The sequence below is a fragment of the Mandrillus leucophaeus genome, unplaced genomic scaffold, assembly GCF_000951045.1.
Source record: "Mandrillus leucophaeus isolate KB7577 unplaced genomic scaffold, Mleu.le_1.0 Scaffold448, whole genome shotgun sequence".
Taxonomy (NCBI): Eukaryota; Metazoa; Chordata; class Mammalia; order Primates; family Cercopithecidae; genus Mandrillus; species Mandrillus leucophaeus.
In genome coordinates, this window is record NW_012104787.1 from 2252290 (window position 1) to 2271661 (window position 19372).

The 19372-nt window shown below is 48.9% G+C and overlaps 1 protein-coding gene across 1 annotated transcript in view; it reads right to left on the minus strand.

The window, feature by feature from the left end:
* The window catches only part of PLEK2 (pleckstrin 2), a 26351-nt gene extending 25797 nt beyond the window's left edge, over positions 1-554 (minus strand). Inside the window, exon 1 of the mRNA XM_011994233.1 lies at positions 374-554. Within this exon, the coding sequence (XP_011849623.1) occupies positions 374-415 (42 nt within the window). The 5' untranslated portion in view covers positions 416-554. The remainder of the gene's footprint in view (positions 1-373) is intronic.
* Between the last annotated feature and the right edge of the window lie 18818 nt (positions 555-19372).

Below are 19372 nucleotides of genomic sequence, written 5' to 3' on the forward strand. Positions count from 1 at the left end.
GGTCTCGATCTCCTGACCTCGTGATCCGCCCGTCTCGGCCTCCCAAAGTGCTGGGATTACAGGCTTGAGCCACCGCGCCCGGCCAACAAGTTTTAATTAAGACACACGCTTCGGTACCCCTGCCCCGGCTCCATATTACGCTAACCAAGTGGAATTCTCCTCCTGGCCTGTGCGCGCAGCTGCTGCTCATCCCGCGTCCCCTCGGACATGCAGCTCTGCCCATCAGGGCCACAGGCAGCCCGGTCCCACCATGGGGGTTGGGGATGCGGACCAGAATATGCCCGTTCGGGGGCGCGCGTCTGGCCCCTCTCTAGGGAGCCGCGTCGGCGGGGCCCCACCCGGCCAATGTCCCGAGGCTCGTACGCGCACTCACCCTCTTGACCAGGAAGCCCTCCTTGAGCACGCCATCCTCCATGTCGCCGCTCGCACGCCAGGGCCACCCCAGGTGCGCCGTCCCCGCGCTTCGCGCTCCTCAGCACCCGCGCGGCCCGCGCAGTCAGCGCCCACGGCGCCCAGGAAGCAGCTCCGACGCGGTTGGGCGACGCCTCCCTGGCCCGTGTCCAGAGCCTGAGGCCCCGGGGCAGGAAGTCAGACCAGGTCGGGATTTCTGACGTGACGTTTCCACCCAAACGTGCTCCAGGGTCGGTGGTTGGTCCTCCAGGTACAGAGCGGCCAGCCCCGCCCTATCCAGGTGCGCCCCGTGCCCCTCACTGTTGCAGTCTCTCTGCTCAGCGTCCTTCGCCAGGTGCTTCCCGGGCACTTAGCACATTGCCCTCAAGGAACGCTTACCGAATTGAACATAACCAAAAGGATCCCAGGATTTGGAGCCATTCCTGTGCTCATTGGAAGTAGGAGATGGGACAGTGGGTGAGCCGAAACTGGTTTGGGAACTTTATCCTGGCCTCTGATGGGGGCAGAGAAGACCTCTCAGTAACAGGAAGGTCACAGTTTTAAGGAGGCAGGCACAGTCTACAGGGCCCCCTGTCCCCAAGATATACCCCGCTCCCTCAAAAAAGATGAAGCCAAAAATTCCATCATTAAGGACAAAATTTAAGGGGCCGCCAAGGAGTCCAGTAATCTAGATAAATTATATATACAGAGAGATGATAGGTTTTTTGTTTTTTTGTTTGTTTTTAGAGACAGGGTCTTTCTCTGTCACCCAGGCTGGAGTGCAATGGTGTAATCATAGCTCACTGCAGCCTTAAACTCTGGGCTTAAGATCCTCCCGCCTCAGCTCCCCAAGTAGCTAGGACTGCAAGAGTGCACCACCAGGCCTGGCTGGTTTATTTTTATTTTTTGTAGAGATGGGGTGTTGCTATGTTGCCCAGGCTGGTCTTAACTCCTGGCCTCAAGCAGTCCTCCTGCCTGGGCTTCCCAAAGTGCTAGGATTACAGGCAAGAGCCACCATGTAAGACCTAGAAAAAATAATATTTTAATGCATTTTTTAAAAATCAAAATTAATGTCAGAAAATCCACGATGAATAAAATGCTAACATTTTAAATAGATAGGATCAACAACAATGTTCTATCAGGTCATATTGGTGCCTAGAACAAAAGGAAACATCAGTACAGTAGTACTGATTCTGTCTAGCAATCCTTGGAACACAGTCACACTTTTTTTTATATATTTATTGATAATTATAGAGACAGGGTCTCACTGTATTTTAGCCCAGGCTGGTCTCGAACTCCTGGGCTCAAGCAGTCCTTCTGCCTCAGCCTCCCAAAGTGCTGGGATTGTGGGCGTGAGTCATGGGGCCGGCCCACATTATTCGTGCTCCAGTTTGAAGGGCCCTGTCAGGACTCTGCCAGGCGTGGGAAAGGCCCTCAGATGCCTGTAAGGGAAGAGAAGGCATAGAGAGGAAGAAGGTGAACCAGCTTGTGGAAGGTGGGGGGTGCCTTTCAGAACCAGACTGAAGCCAGCTCCCAGGCCAGTCCCTGCCCTGGAGCTCTGGACACAATGCTGCTTCTACGTGTCTGTAGTAGACATAGTACTTACGCCCAACCCCACTCCCACCTGCAAGCCCCAAGGAAAGCTCGCAGGGTCTGGGCCACTGCGTGCCAGCCCAACAGCCCACTCTAGCCTTCTGCACTAACTGGCCTTCAGACTTCCCAGGAAGCCCCAAAGCAGTGGGGCTTCCATTCTGATTCAGAATGAGCATCGGCTTGTCACCTTCTGAAGCCAGGCCTGTAATAGTAGGGTAATAGTAGGTGCTAGGTTTTATCTAATGCACAACCCCATGAGGTGTTTATTACATCATTTTCCAGTCAAGGAAACTGAAGCTCCAAGCTGTTAAGTAACTTGCCCAAGGTTACACAGCTCCAGGGCATTGCAAGTCTTGCCCCTTAGGAATTGTCCCAGCTCTGAAACCTAGCTGGGCTGAAAGCCAGGACTTGACAGGTTGAGCTGGAAAGTTCTCATCCTCTTCGACTCTAACTGTGGTCTGTCCATCTCCTTCCTCAAAGAGGCTGTCTTGGCCCCACCCAGACACCATCTTCTGAGGCTTAGAAGAGGTGGCATTTTCTTTGGCAGGAGGGGTTCTTGAATGAATTCACAGAAATGGGAATGGGAGAAAGATGGATACCCTCTCCTGGCAGGGCCCCTGCCAGGAAGAAGTTAAGGCACACCTAGAACCTGCTTCCTGTCTTAGGAAACCCCTGGTCCAGCCCACCCTATCTGACTCACTGGATTTGGGGTATGAGTCATACCCCTTCCTTCCCCAGGCTGTGGTGGCTGAGCCACCAGCCCACCAGGGAACCATGATGACATAAGCCCAACTCACCCATAGGGAAGAGGATGGAGACAGAAGGAAGCAGACAGCAGTAAACAGCCGGAGGAGGGGGCAGGGACGAGAAAGAAGCTTTCAGAGAGACACCCCTCCTCTCCCTCTTAGGCCTGGAGGCTGATGTGGAAGGGTCCCTGGCCCTCTCAGCTCCTCCCCTTTTTGTCCCGAAGAGGAAGGGACAGATAACGCCTAGGGTGCTGAGTTGTAGAAAACTATTAAGTCTGTGTTTGGGTATAGGTGACTCACAACCTGATATGAGATTCTATCATTAGAGAGTCATTCCTTTAGCTTCAGATAAGAATCCCCTGTTTAAGATACATAGAGTGGAAAAGGACACATCGTCGAAACTTATCCACAATAAATGCCTGTCCTTCGTGAGTTTATCAGAATCACAGAATCAGAATCTAACCCCTAAAGATCATCAAATCCAGATGCTTCATTTTATAAATGAGGACCCTCAAAACCCAGGGAAATAAAATTACTCATTCAAGGTCTTGCAGCCAGTTAGTGGTAAAACCAGGGCCAGAATACAGGCTAACGGAGCTCAAGGCTGGCACCTGGCAAATACAGGTCACTGCCCCCAGCAGCGACCTGCATCAAAGCATCGTGCAGTGAGAGGGATGGCTGCAGGCCTGGAAGCGCTCTGTCTGCAGAACTGGAAAAGACTTCAAAAAATGCTTCTGCATGTTTTGCTGAACATAAAGATACATTTGTGTACATGATAGAACATTTAGAAAATACCAAAAGGGATAAAACCACCCAGAATCTATCACTCAGACAGATGATCAGTATATTTATATGCACGTGCTTTTTAATTAAATTTTATTCAAAATTTTTGAACCCTGCCTTTTTTTCACTTATAATAACTAATAAGCATCTTACCAGGTCATTAAAAGTAATTCAAAAACATAATTTAAATAACTGCATAAAATTTCATGGTGACTGAATTTAATCATTCCCATGTAAGTTGAATTTCCTTTTTCACTGTGTAAATAATGTTATGATGAATATCTCTGTACATACACATTTTGCCAGATCTCTGATTATTTCAGATAAACATCTAAGGTATAATTTTAGGTTAAAGGGTGTAAATTTTTTAAATTCTTGAAACATATCACAAAACTGCTTTCTAGAAATGTACCACATGCTCTCCTCACCAGCAGTGCATGACAATGCCAGTGTCACAGTGTCTACACCAGCATTCAGTAAAGCATTTTAAGGAATATAAATCATTCTATTATAGTGATACATGTATGTGTATGTTCATTGCAGCACTATTCACAATAGCAAAGACATGAAATCAACCCAAATGCCCATCAATGATAGACTAGATAAAGAAAATGTGGTACATGTATACCATGGAATACTATGCAGCCAAAAACAGGAAGGAGATCATGTCCTTTGCAGGGACTTGGATGAAGCTGGAAGCCATTATCCTCAGCAAACTAACACAGGAACAGAAAACCAAATATCGCATGGTCTCACTTATTTATAAGTGGGAACTGAACATTGAGATCACATGGACACAGGGAGGGGAACAGCACACACTGGGGCTTGTCAGGGGATATGGCGGGAGGGAGAGCATCAGGAAAAATAGCTAGTGCACGCTGGGCTTAATACCGAGGTGATGGGTTGATAGGTGCAGCAAACCACCATGGCACACATTTACCTGTGTAACAAACCTGCACATCCTGCACATGTACCCTGAAACTTAAAATAGTTAAAAAAGAAGCTTTGCTGATTTTTAAAATGGATTTGCTTATTTATTTTTTATCAGCCCACATCATGCTTTGAGTTGAAATCTTCGCTGATTTTCTCAGAACCAGCAGGGACAACGCCCACTTGCATACATTGTGCGTTATCTCAGTTAAGGCTGAGCCCTGCTACCTGGGGGACAGCCAGCTAGAGGGACACCCCCAGAAGAGACTCAGAACTCAGAAGTTGCTGGAAAACTGCTAGGGAACTAGGCAGTGAAGTCCCAGAGTAGGGCATCACTTGTAGGAAAAGGGGGGCATGTGGGGGTCCCGGGCAGCCAGGAGAGCACCCTGAAGGCACTGAAAAGCTTGGGCAGAGGCAAAAAGCCAGAGGAGAAAGAAGCTAGAAGTACAGGCAGGAAAAGACTAAAGAGAAATTTTGCTAATTCATGGCCATGCCCAAGGCCGTCCAGCAAGTTGCCCTGCTACATCTGAAATGTATATTCATTCATCTGTCAATTCATTCATTCATTTACTGAAGCAGGAGACATATACTGAGTATGTCCTGTGTACAAAGCATAGACAGTGCCATGGGCGACCCACAGACCTGCCCTGGGGCCTCATATGTCAGTGTAAACAAGGTATCTTTTCGATGAACAGCAGCATCATTGATTAACAGCATCTTTTGTACTAATTCTAGAGACACTGCAGTTCACGGGGCAGATGCTCCACTGTAAAGGTGAGGCTTCTCACACTATTTGTGGTGAAGACTGGACTTCTGAGCTCTGACCACTGGGTGGTCCTACTGTGCATGACCAGAAAACAGCCTCTGCCACAAGTGACTTCTTGGAGACGTCCACGTCACCCGAACTGGTCTATATTCTGTTCAGTGAATCAAGGCCATGGACCATGTGCCTGAATGTTGTGGTAATGCCCAGCTGCTATAAAAGTTTCCAAGCATTTACTCTCAGTTCCTGTTCTTTCGTCATAGAGCAGTACCAGATCACTCTTGAACAGCACTGCCCTTGAGCATGGGTTCTGGAATCTATAGCATGGGTTCAAATTCTTCCTATCCCACCCATGTTACTGATGGCAAGTTACTTATCCCCTCTGATCCTCAAGTTCCTCATCTCTAATATGGGGTAATAACATACAAAGAGTTGTTTGGGAAAATAAATGAGATTATGACAGTAAATTCTGTAGTGCGGTGCCTGGGACACAGTAAACACAAAATAGGTTTTTTCATTTCCATTCGATCCCACATTGTGAGGTTGGTAGAAGGAATGAGCACTGGTAATCAACACCTCAAGAGCTATAGACAAAATGTTTTTATTTTTGAGACAGGTTCTTACTCTGTTGCCTAGGCTGGAGTGCAATGGTGCCATCATAGCTCACTGCAGCCTCCACCTCCCAGGCATAAGCAGTCCTCCCACCTCAGCCTCCTGAGTAGCTAAGACTATAGGCATGCACCACCACACTTAGTTAATTAAAAATTTTGTTTTTGTAGAGATGGCCTATGTTGCTCAGGCTGATCTTGAACTCGTGGGCTCAAGTGAGCCTCCTGACTTGGCCTTCCAAAGTGTTGGGATTACAGGCATGAGCCACATTTTTATTTTGTTGTTTTTTGGATGTTTTTGTTTGTTTATTTTGTTTTGTTTTTTGAGACGGGGTTTCACTCTGTTGCCCAGGCTGGAATGCAGTGCCGCAATCACGGCTCACTGCAGCCTCAACCTCCCAGGCTTAGGCAATCTTCCCACTTCAAATTCTCGGGTAGCTGGGACTACAGGCATGCACCACCATGCCTAGCTAATTATTTAATGTTTTTGTAGAGACGGAGGTCTCCCTGTGTTGCCCAGGCTGGACTTGAACTCCTGGGTGCAAGTGATCTTCCTGTCTTGGCTTCCCAAAGTGCTGGGTGTATAGGAGTGAGCCACCACGCCCGGCCTGGATAAAATGTTAAAGCTGGGGAGTGGGTGGAGTAGAGTGGTCATATTTACTGTGTTCCTCCTATGTGCCAAAGACTTAACATCTACTATGTAATTGATTCTCAAAATCGCCCTTTGAATTAGGTATTATTCCCATTCTGTAGATGGAAATGAAAATTTGGAGAAGTTAAATAACTTGGCCAACATTACACAGCTAGCCGAGTCCTGGTTGAAATCCAGGCCTCCAGGTCCAAGCCTTGCTCTTTCCACTACTCCACACAGTCTTCTTTGGCTAAATTATGTTCTCTCTTCCTGTGACGAAATCCTTTCAGCCTAAGTCAGGGGTCCATGGCAGAAGATTGCATTACTATTCCCAATTATTCATTCCCCTATCCCCTGTGATAGAATTATACATCCCTGCCCCATTGACGCAGGTTTGGTCCTGTGACTTGATTTGGACAATGCAACCTCAGATGCATATCTCAGCAAAAGCTTTGAGCACCACTGCTTGGTGCCACAAGCCCCGCATGGCCCAGATAGGGGCTGCTCCTACCTGGGTCCAGGAATGAAGGTGACTTGGAGAGAGAGCTGCAGCCAATGTGAGTGCGAAGTCAGCCTCTGTTGTTGTAAACACTGAGATCTGGGGTGGGGTGAGGGAGTAGAGGACACTGTCACCACCATGGAAGTTAGTCAAAGCTGACTGACACACTTGTCACACCGTGATACTACAAAGCAATGCCAGAGGGACTACGTGGCTTGGAGCCTCTCCCTGCCATGGAGGGGTGGGTGCCCTCTGCCTCTCATTAACACCCGGAAACCTACCTCCCTGTTCCACTGAAAAAGCTGAAATGCCTTGAGAGGTCACTCACTCTCCCCAGGGTGCTCTGCAAGGCTTCACTGGGGATGAGAGTCCAGACGCATTGCTTCCCCACCAGTGCTATCCACCTTGCCACCCCCCAGAACTCAGCCTAGAAGGAGAAATACCTCTTGGCAGATATCTCAGGGCTGGCAGGGCTGGGGTGGAGCAGGACGTGAGGTGTGACTCAGCTGTGTGCACAAGCAGGGCTGGACCTGCTGGATATAGATAAGAGCCCCTCCCCTCCCCTCCTTCCATTCTCCTTTCCTCTCCTTTCTTCTGTCACTGCCTTCCCTAAATGTTACTCCTAGAGGCTAGGCTTTTGTTTTGCTTATTTTGAGTGGGTAAACAAGAGAGGGGCAGAACCTTGGCCTAGGGATGTCTGAGGACCCCCCAGCACAGGAAGGGAGTAGCCGTGGTGTTATGCTCACCCCTGGTAGCCCCTCGAGTTACAGTTGCTCTCCAGGCCTCAGGGGCTCCCACCTGGCTGATCACCAAAATCACCTGCACGGTTTTTCCCAGCCCTACCTAAGGGCCACCATTTACAACAATGCAGGGTGTTTACTGCACAAAAAGGACCTGGCTAAGAAGGCAAATGGGGGCCGGAGGTGCAGTTGCATTCGGCTACCAGTCATGTCTCCAGGCAGGGCTGCCTTCCCGAAAGAAAGCAGGGAGGTTCTCATCTCATAAAGGCTGCATCCATTCGCTAAGCCACATGGCAGTGGGTCCGCATCTCCGCAGAGCGGGTACTTTTTCCTACTTCATGGAAAGGTAGCAGGAATCATGTCCATACCCAGAAGACTCTGATTCTTGGGTTGGGAAATCTTCATTTTAAGGAATCTCTCACTTCCAGGTGGTTCTGAAGGTGAATTGGCTCTGGGAACCAGGGCCCTGGAAAATCCTGGAACCACTCAGCCCTCCTTAGGGAAGGGCCCTCTCAGTGCCAACAACCATGGCATGCCCACTGAAAGTCAGCTCCCAGCTGAAGCCAGGGGCCAGGCAGGCACTGCCCAGAAAGTCTCTGCCACTCCCAGTTGATGTGACTGGCCAGGCTCCATCCTGGCCTCCCACCTGTCCTCTGAAGCTGGCATACCCCCTGTCTCCATACACCCAGCTCTGCCTCTGGGAGATGCTGCCTACCGCTAAGTGGAGCAGTTTACTAGGGAGATTAAAAGAGGGGTGACGCCAGTCCTAACAATATCCAAGGCAGAGCTGTGAACAAAGGGACGTGTGATGGGTAGCAGGTGACTGCAGACTTCCTGAGGTTAACGATGGGAAGAGATGGTGGGAGGATTGAATTCTGATTTTGAGCAATTACGCTCCTTCCTGGAGTTCCCTGTAGAGAAACTGCCCTAATCAGAAATTCCCAAGACTGGAAGCCTGGTGCTTCTAAAGGCCCTAAATCTCAGGACAGTGTGGACAGACACGCCATAGGCGGTCAGAAGAGCCAGCTAATTGAGACATCCCACCCTCGCCAGCGCCGAGACTCTCAAGCGAGGAACCTAGGGTGCAACATTTCAGGAGGGTAGGATGTCTCAATTAGCTGGCACTTCTGACTGCCTGTGGGGCACCCACCCACACTGTCCTGCAATTTGGGGCCCTTAGAAACTCACCTTCCACAGTAGGGTGAAGGTGAATCATCTCTAATTGAAGATCTGAAACTGAGGTCTTTTCCTGTGCAGTTGAGAATGTGTTTCCAATAAATGCAGAAATGGAGGAAAATAGCAAACAATGACTGAGAGAGCAGACTCTGGATCTGATCTTGGTAAAGTACAGATCTGACTCTGTCAGGCCTGGGAATCTGCATTTCTAACAAGCTCTGAGATGAGGATGCAGTTGGTCAGGGACCACATCTTGAGTGTCAGGGAGTTAGTTGACCTTGGGCAAGTTACACAATTCCTCTAAAAGGGAGACCTTGAACCCAGGATTGATCACATAATTTTCTATCCTGGTGCAAAATGAAAATGCCAGGCCCCTGGTTCAAAATTAGTGTGAATTTTAAAACCTCGACAGTAGAGAATTAAAACAGGCACAGGGCCTTTCAAATTGCAGGGGACCCTAAGCAACTGCCTAAGCCTCAGAGGATTGGAAGACTCAACAAAGTTAACCACGTAAAGCACTTAGAAAGCACCTGGGCATGGCAAATCCATGAAAATGTCCCTGATCATGATTGCCCAGCCCAGAACAACCTCTCCTTGAACATCGGGACTGTCAGACTGAGCTTATGTGGACCGACCTCCACTTCACAGGGGAGGAAGCTGAGGCCCACAGCAGGAGTTTGAAGAAAAAAGGGTGGGTGAATGGGATGATAGTGGAGGCCGAGTTCAGGCCACCAGACACCCAGGTCAGGGCTCCTCCTTTGGGGCTGTCTCCTCAATGGACAAAAAGAAAAGGCAATGACGGCAGTGACGTAACACCACCACCATCGCTCAGAAATATTGAAGAGAGTGAGCCTGTCTGGATGGATGAACAAAGGTTACCCTGTTGGAATAATCCTAACCATTAACTCATCTGTTGGGCTTCTAGAGATGTGCATTCGGAGCCATTGGTAAGAGCATGGAATTACGTGGAAACTGCAGAGGGGCCCTCTAACACTTTGCCTCTGAAATGGACCCAGGCTATTGTGCTTTGCGGGTTCTTGGTCTGCTTTCCCTGGTTTTGCTATCTCTGCCCTTATCTCCAATGCCACTTCTCATTGCTGTTAGGCTGTCCATCTCCAGCAGCTACTCCATAAATTGCTGGCAGTCCGATAGACAAATAACCCGAGTTATTAGGATGGTGCTTAAAATAAGGATAAATGGCATCTGACTGGTATGTGGTCAGTCAGGAATGTTATAATGTTTTGGCATCTTAAAATACCTTCTAGCTGCGGAGAGACTGCCTCTCCCAGGGCCTAGCCAATTCCTAGAAATAGCAAGGGCTCAGCTGAGAGTGTGCTTTTGATGTACAAACTAACCAATCCTTCACTATCTGGCCTATACACCCAGGGAGACAATATTCCTCGTCTTAATCATACCAGGGCCAGGTATCAGGCAACTAGGGACCACCCCTATAGCTTAGAGCACCCTCCATAAAATTCAAACTAGCCAATCCAAAACTGTTCACCTTGTCCTGCCTTGCCTTCCCCTTGAAAGCCCCAATAAAGGCTCTGACCTAACACTTTACCCTGGCTCCTGCCTTCTGCCCCCTGTCCAGCCTGGTATCTTCCCGCTGTGTGGTATGCCATGTCTCCTGTCTCCAGGACCTGTGAATATAATACACTCTGTTTTCCTGGGCCTCTCCTTTGTCTCTGTTTGTGGACAGACTGACCAACACATTGCCTGACCAACCATTGCCTAAAAGAATACAAAACACAGTTTCTTCAGGCATCTTCTCAGTCATCTGATTTCTGATTCTGTGCTTTGTTTTGCAGGTGAGTGAGGTTGCCAGATATTGAATTTTGAATGAATGAGTTATTACTGTAGGAGTAAGAAAATTGATAACAGAAAAACTGCAGGTGTTAAAAATCATTGCCACTGTTACTATTTTAGTTGTCGTTATTAGGATAAGAAGATTGGCAGTGAATCTCTGAGGTTATTCTGAGAATCAGAATCTTCCTATCTCTTCCTATCTCAGGTGAGGGTACTCCAGGCTACAGTGGTGACTGTGCCTTCTCTTTCAGTCAGCTTAGATTGAGGACAACGCTTTGCCCTTGATCTCTAACTGCATTTTTCTAGCGACTGGGGGAGGCACGATGGCCAGGGATGTGAAGATTGGGAGGTGAGCTGTCCAACCTTCAGATCTATAGCCACCGCAAACCAGAGACCAGAGCGGAGCGACCCTCTTCCTTCTCTCCCTCTTACCCCTCAAGGTATCTCATGATTGGCTTAGGAAGAGAGAAATGAATGGGTAAGGCTCAGGCTGTCCAGCCCAGGCAAGTAGCCCCAAGGGCTGAGTATGGTAACCGTCCAGAATGGCCCTCCCCACTTCCCTCCCAGCATGATCCTGCTTGCCCCTCTGAGCCACTCAAGGGCACCTCTTCTGAAGGCCTCTCCAGCACTCCTAGACAGAGTGAGGCTCAGCCCTCTGTATCACCACAGCTCAGTGTTAATAACAATAATAATAATAATAACAATGAATACTGCCATATTTGGGGCACTGTGCTGTCATCCATTAATCCCTACAGTCCTGTGAGGTAGATGCTGTTATTCTTCATACTTGTAGGTAGAGAAACAGGTAGAGTGGCTTACCAAGGTTGTGTAGGTCTGATTCCAAATTCTGGGCTCTTCACCTCCAAGGTGCACTGACATAGTGTGTCGTATTCTATGGAGATGACCTTCCAAGGAGCAGACCTGCGCAGAGGCCTGGTGCTTCACTGACTTCTGAGTGTACGGAAGGACTAACTGAATGAATGTCTGGAGGAGACGGAGGCATTTCAGAGGGCAGTGGAATTCCAGGGGTCGCCTGGGGCTGCAGGGCTGAAATGCTGTGGGGTTCCCCGGGGGTGCTTCTCCTTGTGGCTGTGGCCTGCCTGGGACACTGCTGGTTTCTGGAAGTGGACTTGGGGAAGAAGTCTATCGCCTGCCATGCCTGAGTCTCTAGGAAGCAGGCCTGGTGGAGAACAGTCCACATTTTCCCCATGACCAGGAATGACTTGAGAGAATGAAATTCCTGTGAGTGAGAGACACAGAGTTGCTTGGTGAGGATGGACCTGGTGTGGCGCAGCTCAGCCCAGACCCTGAGCTGCATAGTCCCCTCCTTGCAAATCTTTTGTGGGGCAAACTCCCTGGGAAGCCCACTTGTTTTGCCTGCTGTCTTAGTCTGCTTGGACTGCTTCAACAAAATACCACAGACTAGGTGGCTTAAACAACAGAAATTGATTTCTCACAGTTCCAGAGATTGGGAAGTCCAAGATCAAGGTTTTGTCCAGTTCAGTTCCTGGTGAGGGCTTCTTCCTGGTTTGTGGATGGACACCTGCTCACTGTGTCCTCACGTGATGGAGAGAGAGATCACCTCTCTCATGTCTCATCTCTCAAACTGCTATGGTTTGAATTTGGCCTTGTCCCACCAAAACCCATGTTGAGGCTTGGTCCCCAATATAGCAGTGTTGGAAGGTGGTACCTTTAAGGGGTGTTTGAATCATGAAGGATCCACACTCACGAAGGGATTAATACAGTGTTGAGGGAGTGAGTGAGTTCTCACTCTTGTGGGACTGGGTTAGTTACAGTGAGGATTGTTATATACCAGGCTGTTATAAAGCGAGACTGCCTCTAGTGTTTGGTCTCTTTGCATGCACCATGTCCCCTTCTGCTTTCCACCGTTGAGTTGAGGCAGCATGAAGCCCTTGCCAGCTGGGCAGTCAGACATTGGACTTCCCAGCCTCAAGAATCATGAACCAAATAAACCTCTTTTCTTTGTAATTTACCCAGTCTCAGGTATTCAGTTATAGCAACAGAAAACAGATTGACAGGTACTAATCTCATATGTGAGGGTTCCACACTGAAGACCCAATTACCTGTAGCAGGTTCCACTTCTAAATACCATCACATTGGGGATTAGGGCCTCAATATATGAATTTCAGGGGGGCACAAACATTCAGTCCATAGCACCCACTGAGTCCTTGTCTTAGCCCCTGAATCAAGGTAGCGAGTCAGGACTGCATGTTCTTCTCTCTGCCCCAAGAGCTTGCACCCTTGTATCTTGTAGCCTCACACTGTCTTCCCCTTCTGCCCCAGAAGCAACACCAAGAGGTCCTTTCCTCTTGGGTTCCTGAGTCAGGGTTGGATTTTGGGAGTTTGGGCCTCCTCCTTGTCCCCAGCCTTGCTCTCTGTCAGATAGGGCAGGTTTAGGACCTCTGAGGGCTCTCATTCTGTGATTTTTACCCACCGGGTCCAGCTCTGCAGGTGGTGAATGTGACTGAGTTCATCTGGAAGGCGTGAATGCTGGACTCCTGGCCTGTCCACATGTGCACAGGCACACACATGCATGCACACACATATAAACACACAGGCCAACTTTCCAGGCTTCTCTAATTGCCAGCTGCTCCCAATCTGTGTCTTTGTCCGGAAGTGGGATGACAAGTAAAATAAACAGATCTCCTGTTTCCCTAAGCCAGCTGTCCAGTAGAACTTTCTTTGCTTATGGAAATGTTGTATATCTACTCTGTCCAATACCACTGTGGCTACTGAGCACTAAAATGTGGCTAGTGTGAGGAACTGAAGTGTGAATTGTTATTTTATTTTAATTAAAATTTAGGCCGGGTGCGGTGGTTCACACCTGTAATCCTAGCACTTTGGGAGGCCAAGGAGGGTGGATCACCTGAGGTCGGGAGTTTGAAACCAGCCTGGCCAACATGGAGAAACCCTGTCTGTACTAATACAAAAATTAGCCGGGCGTGGTGGCATGCACCTGTAGTCCCAGCTACTTGGGAGGCTGAGGCGGGAGAATCGCTTGAACCCAGGAGGCAGAGGTTGCAGCGAGCCGAGATCGCACCACTGCACTCCAGCCTGGGTGATAGAGTGAGACTCTGTCTCAATAACAAAATAATAAATAATAATAATAAAAATAAAGAAAATAAATAAATAAAGTTTAACTAGCTACCTGTGGCCAGTGGCTAGCAAATTGGACAATGTAGATTTAGATGGATAGGGACCATCATGCTTTCCAAATCAAAAATCAAGACCCACAGCCTGATAAGTGGGAATAGATGTATAGGGCAAAATATTTGAAATTGGGGCTGGACTGATAATTCCTGGGTGCTAGATCCATACTTGAACCCTAGCTCAGGTTTAAAAACCTCACTTGGCCAGGCACAGTGGCTCACACCTGTAATCCCAGCACTTTGGGTTTGGGAGGCCAAGGTGGGCAGATCACTTGAGCTCAGGAATTGGAGACCAGCCTGGGCAACATGGCGAGACCCCTGTCTCTACAATATATATAAAAATTAGCCAGGCGTCGTGGCATGTACCTGTAGCTCCAGCTATTCAGGAGGTTGAGTTGGGAGGATCACCTGAGCCTGGGACATTGAGTCTGCAGTGAGCTGAGGTTGTACCACTGCAATCCAGCCTGGGTGACAGAGTGAGACCCTGTCTCGGAAAAAAAAAAAAAAGGAAAAAAGCAACTCTGTAAAGAAGATAATCTCACTCTCATTTTGCAGATGAGGCAACTGGGGCTCAACGAAGCTAAGTGATGATCTCAGGTCACGCAGCAAGCCATGGTTTGGCCTCACCCCTAGGGCTGTCTGGGTCAAAACCTGGGCTCTCCCATTGGTCCCCGCAGGCTGGGGTGCAGTGGAGTGATCTCTGCTCAAGGCAAACTCCGCCCCCCGGGGTTCAAGCGATTCTCCTGCCTCAGCCTCCCGAGTAGCTGGGATTACAGGCGCCCGCCACCATGCAGGGCTAATTTTTTTTGTATTTTTAGTAGAGATAGGGTTTCACCATGTTGGACAGTCTGGTCTTGAACTCTTGACCTCAGGAAATCACAGGCCTGAGCCACTATGCCCAGCCTTAGACCTTTTTAAGTCAGTTCATGTGAGGGCGTCCAGCCCCCACCCCCACCAGTCATGTCTCTACTTCTGTGAGAAACTGGGGTAAAGAGACCTCTGGGATCGACGACTGAGGAGAAGCTGCTGGTGTCTCTGGGAGAGAAAGAGAGTGATTGGTCCATCCACAGAGCCTGATCTGCGCCCCAGACGCCTCCCACACAGACCCCCACAGGCTGCTACGAGGAGGTGAGGAGTCCGCCGTATGGGAGACATAATGTCCAGGGCTTTCTTTTTGCCTAAAATTCTCGGCTTGCTGTCTGAGTCCTGCCAATTACAGGCTGGGTTTTGTTCGTTTTATAAAATGCAGTTCTCTAGTTCCTCCAAGGAAAGAAGCGAGGGTCATTAGAGGGGTGGAGGAGGGTGGCAGATGAGTCTGGCTAGAACCTCAAAAGTAGGGAGTTTCAGTCAAAGAACCCCAGAATTCCTGTGAGCAGTGTGGGATGAGCAAAGAAGCAGGGGAGAGGGTGGGAGGCATTGGAAGACCAGATTTTGGGAGGCACGGAAGGCAAACTTTTCAACCAGTTCAAACTCCAGTCTGCTTCTCTGGGTGGGGAAAGGTGTCTCCAGCTGGCTTGGTTCCCTCCTGCCCCAGGGCCTCTGCCTGCACTGCTCCAGCCTCTGCTCCCAGCCCTCAGGAGTTTCTGCCGAATTCACCCCCGTTCCGAGTCCTCCTCCATCACCCAGCTCTCAGGGAGGCCTTTCTGGCCCCCAGGTTTTGTATCATATGTATTGCATATTCTCACAGCATCTGCCCCTGTCCTTCACATGTTTAGTTCTGCTTCAAATACTACACTTGTTAGAACTGCTATTTGATTAATGTCTTATTCCCTCACTGGACTCTTTAAGCTTCATGAGAACTGGGACCATGTGTGAATTTGCTCTTGATTTTAGCCATGCAACTCACTGTGATGCCTGGCACATGGGTGCGACGCCATAAACATGGGCTGAATAAGTTAAATGAGTAAAGGTAGAGGAGGTCTATGCACCACAGGTCTTTCTATTCCTTTCCACAAAGAAGTTGGGCCTGCCCCAGCTGATCAGCAGAACTATAATTTATGCATCCCAAGTTCACCCCTAACTTCTTCTCTCATACATGGAAGAAAATGCATGTCAGTTAGAGTGCTTTGGGCTGCAAGTAACTGAAAAGTCAATCAGCAGTGGCTTAAACCCAACACAGATGTTAGTTACTTAATGAGAAGACTAAAGGTAGGTGATTCCAGAGTAGATTCAGTGGCTCAGTGCTGCCATCAAAACCTAGGCTTTCCCCATCTTTTTTTTTTTTTTTTTTTTTTTTGAGATGGAGTTTTGCTCTTGTTGCCCAGGCTACAGTACAATGGAGCTATCTTGGCTCACTGCAACCTCCAGGTTCAAGCTATTCTCCTGCCTTGGCCTCCCGAATAGCTGGGATTACATGCATGCACCACCACGCCCAGCTAATTTTGTATTTTTTTTTTTTTTTTTTTAGTAGAGATGGGGTTTTACCATGTTGTTCAGGCTGGTCTCGAACTCTCGACCTCAGGTGATCCTCCTGCCTCGGCCTCCCAAAGTGCTGGGATTACAGGCATGAGCCACCATGCCCGGCTGGCTTTCCCCATCTTTCTGCCCTGTCATCATCAGCATCTTCTGCTACAGCAACAAACATTCTCTCAAAACTGTCTCAAGCAGAAAGAAAGGGCCAAAAAGGGGTTGGGGAAGGGCATTTGTTTGCAAGATTGAATTTTGAAAATTAAGTAGCTGTCTGTAGTAACCTCTAAGAGAGTATTCATGCCATAGTTTTGTAATTATTTTTTTTACCTGTGGCCACACCTCCCCTCCAACCTCTGCAAACAGCTTCTTCATGATAGAGACTGTATTTTAGGACTCTGCTTCCCCAGCCCCTGGCACAGTCTAGGCACCCACACTGCTGACAGAAGAGAGGGCTCTGAAGGGGGCCAAGTGTGAAAGGTGGGGAGGGGCCACAGGTGAGGGAGGGGAGGAGTCCTTTGCTAAAAGCAGGAACTCAAAGGGAAAGTGGGCATCAGGGTGCTCATAGCATAGGAAAGAGGAAGTGGTAAGTCTGAGAAAAGGTTGGAGAGGGTTGTGGCAAACCTTGGCACGGTCTGGAGAGAACTACAGAGAGGAAAGGAAGGGTGTAGAGCCTGAGGTTTATGCCAACACGGCTTCTTCCTTTGGGCTTCATAATATTTCTCCCATCTCACTGGGCATTGTTTCCTCTCAGCAAAGTGAATGTGTGGCTATCACCCTATCCAGAAGTGTCCAAATGCAAGTGAGCCCTGGGATGGGTGTCACTGATGGCTCCTGCAATAGTTGGAGGAATGAAAGGCTTTTAAATGCACTTCCTTCTTCCCACCCATATGGTCTAACGGAATTGAATGCTCAACACCAGGCACTTTTTTAAAAAGATGGGAGGAAAAGCTAAAATGTTAGGGGTGATTAAGAAAGAAGGAAGTGTGCCAGGCACAGTGGCTCAAGCCTATAGTCCTAGCACTCTGGGAAACTGAAGCAGGCAGATCACTTGAACCCAAGAGTTCAAGACCAGCCTGGACAACATGATGAAACTCCATCTCTACAAAAAAATACAGGTGTGTGCCTGTAGTCCTAGCTACTTGGAAGGCTGAGGGTGGGGGAGCGCTTGAGTCTGGGAGGTTGAGGCTGCAGTGAGCCGAGATTGTGCCACTGCACTCCAGCCTGAATGACAGAAAAAGACCCAATTTCAAAAACAAACAAAAAAAAAGGAAGCGGATCCAAGCCCCTACCTACCCCCAGTCTTCCTTCCTATGGTCCAAGTCTCAGCATCCGGCATTCTCCCTGGCCTTGGGTCATGACCTGTCTGAGCAGGGTCCTGCTGAGACTGCCACTGGGTGTGGGGTGGGGAGGAAGCCCACAGGATTTCGCTGGCCCCCAGGACCCCATCAGATCAGCAGAGACATGCCCACGGCTGTGGCTCTACCCTGTGTCTGGAAGTGGGTGCTCTTGTGGTCCTATTCCGGCTCTTGTCAATCAGAGCAACCAGTTCCCCTCAGTTCCTTCCTCCCCAAGGCTGGTGCCTGGGAGGCAGGGCTCCCTTCTCATTGTCTTAATTCTTCCCAGCCCCCTTTGGAAAGGAAGGACATCATTCCAACTGGTTCACCTACTTTGTCTTGCCTGGAGAAACAAAGTTTAGCTCATACTAGGAATGAAAATTTTTTGTTTGTTTGCTTTGTTTTGGTTTGGTTTTAGAGCCAGGGTCTCACTCTGTTGCCCAGGCTAGAATGCAGTGGTGTGATCACAGCTCACTACAGCCTCAAACTCCTGGGCTCAAGTGATCCTCCTGCCTCAGCTTCCTGAGCAGCTAGGACTACAGGCACATACCACCATGCCTGCCTAATTTTAAAAAATTCTTGTAGGCCAGGGACAGTGGCTTACGCCTATAATCCTAACATTTTGGGAGGCCAAGGTGGGAGAATCGCTTGAGCTCAGGAGTTCAAGACCAGTCTGGGCAACATGATGAAACTCCATCTGTATAAAAAATTAGCCAGGTGTGGTGGCACATGCCTATAGTCCCAGCTACTCTGGAGGCTGAGGTAGGAGGATTGCTTGAGCCCAGAAGATGGAGGTTGCAGTGAGCTGAGATAGTACCACTGCATTCCAACCTGGGCAACAGAGTCTCTAAAACCAAACCAAAAAATAAGCAAACAAACAAAAAGTTTTCATTCCTAGTATGAGCTAAACTATTTCTCCTGGCAAGACAAAGCAGGTGAACCAGTTGGGATGATGTCCTTTCTTTCCAAAGGGGATTGGGAAGAATTAAGGCAATGAGAGGGGAGCCCTGCCTCCCAGGCACCAGCCTCAGGGAGGAAGGAACAGAGAGGAACCGGACCTGCTCTGATGGACAGGAGCTGGAATAGGACCACGAGAGAACCCACTTCCAGACACAGCGTAGAACCACAGCGGTGGGCATGTCTCTGCTGATCTGATGGGGTCCTGAAAGCCAGCCTGACCCTGTGGGCTCCCTCCCTGCCCCACACCCCACATCTTGTCTGAGAATTTTTTTTTTTTTTTTGGTGGAGATGGAATCTTGCTATGTTGCCTATTGGTCTCAAACTCCTGGGCTCAAGTGATCCTCCTGTCTCAGCCTCCCAAAGTGCTGAGATTACAGGCATGAGCCACCATGCCTAGCCAATGAAAAAATTTAATAACCGGCTTACCCTGCCTGAAACTAAACATCTCTAAGGGGTTTACTAAACACATCAAAACCCAAAACACACCCAGTATCTAACATTTAAAATATTCAGTATAACTCTCAGATTACCTTTTCCTGTGGAGAGACAAGCAGAACAACAGTCTCGAAAAGACTCCCCACACAAAGGAGACTATCGTGTGGTCCGAAAGGATCTCTGGGCTGAGTTGGGCAGTTGCTGAGGAGGGTAGAGGGTTTGAGTTTCTCTCTTGGGGTTTTCAATGGTGATCTCAGCAAGGGAGTTAAGAATCAAAGCCCTGGGGCCATGGCTGCGAAACCTTTGAAAGTAGGAGAACCACTGTCCTGTGTCCTGTGGGAGTTTCACTGTCTGCTGCCTCTTCGCTGTCAGTGTGCCTCTTAAAACACAGATCTT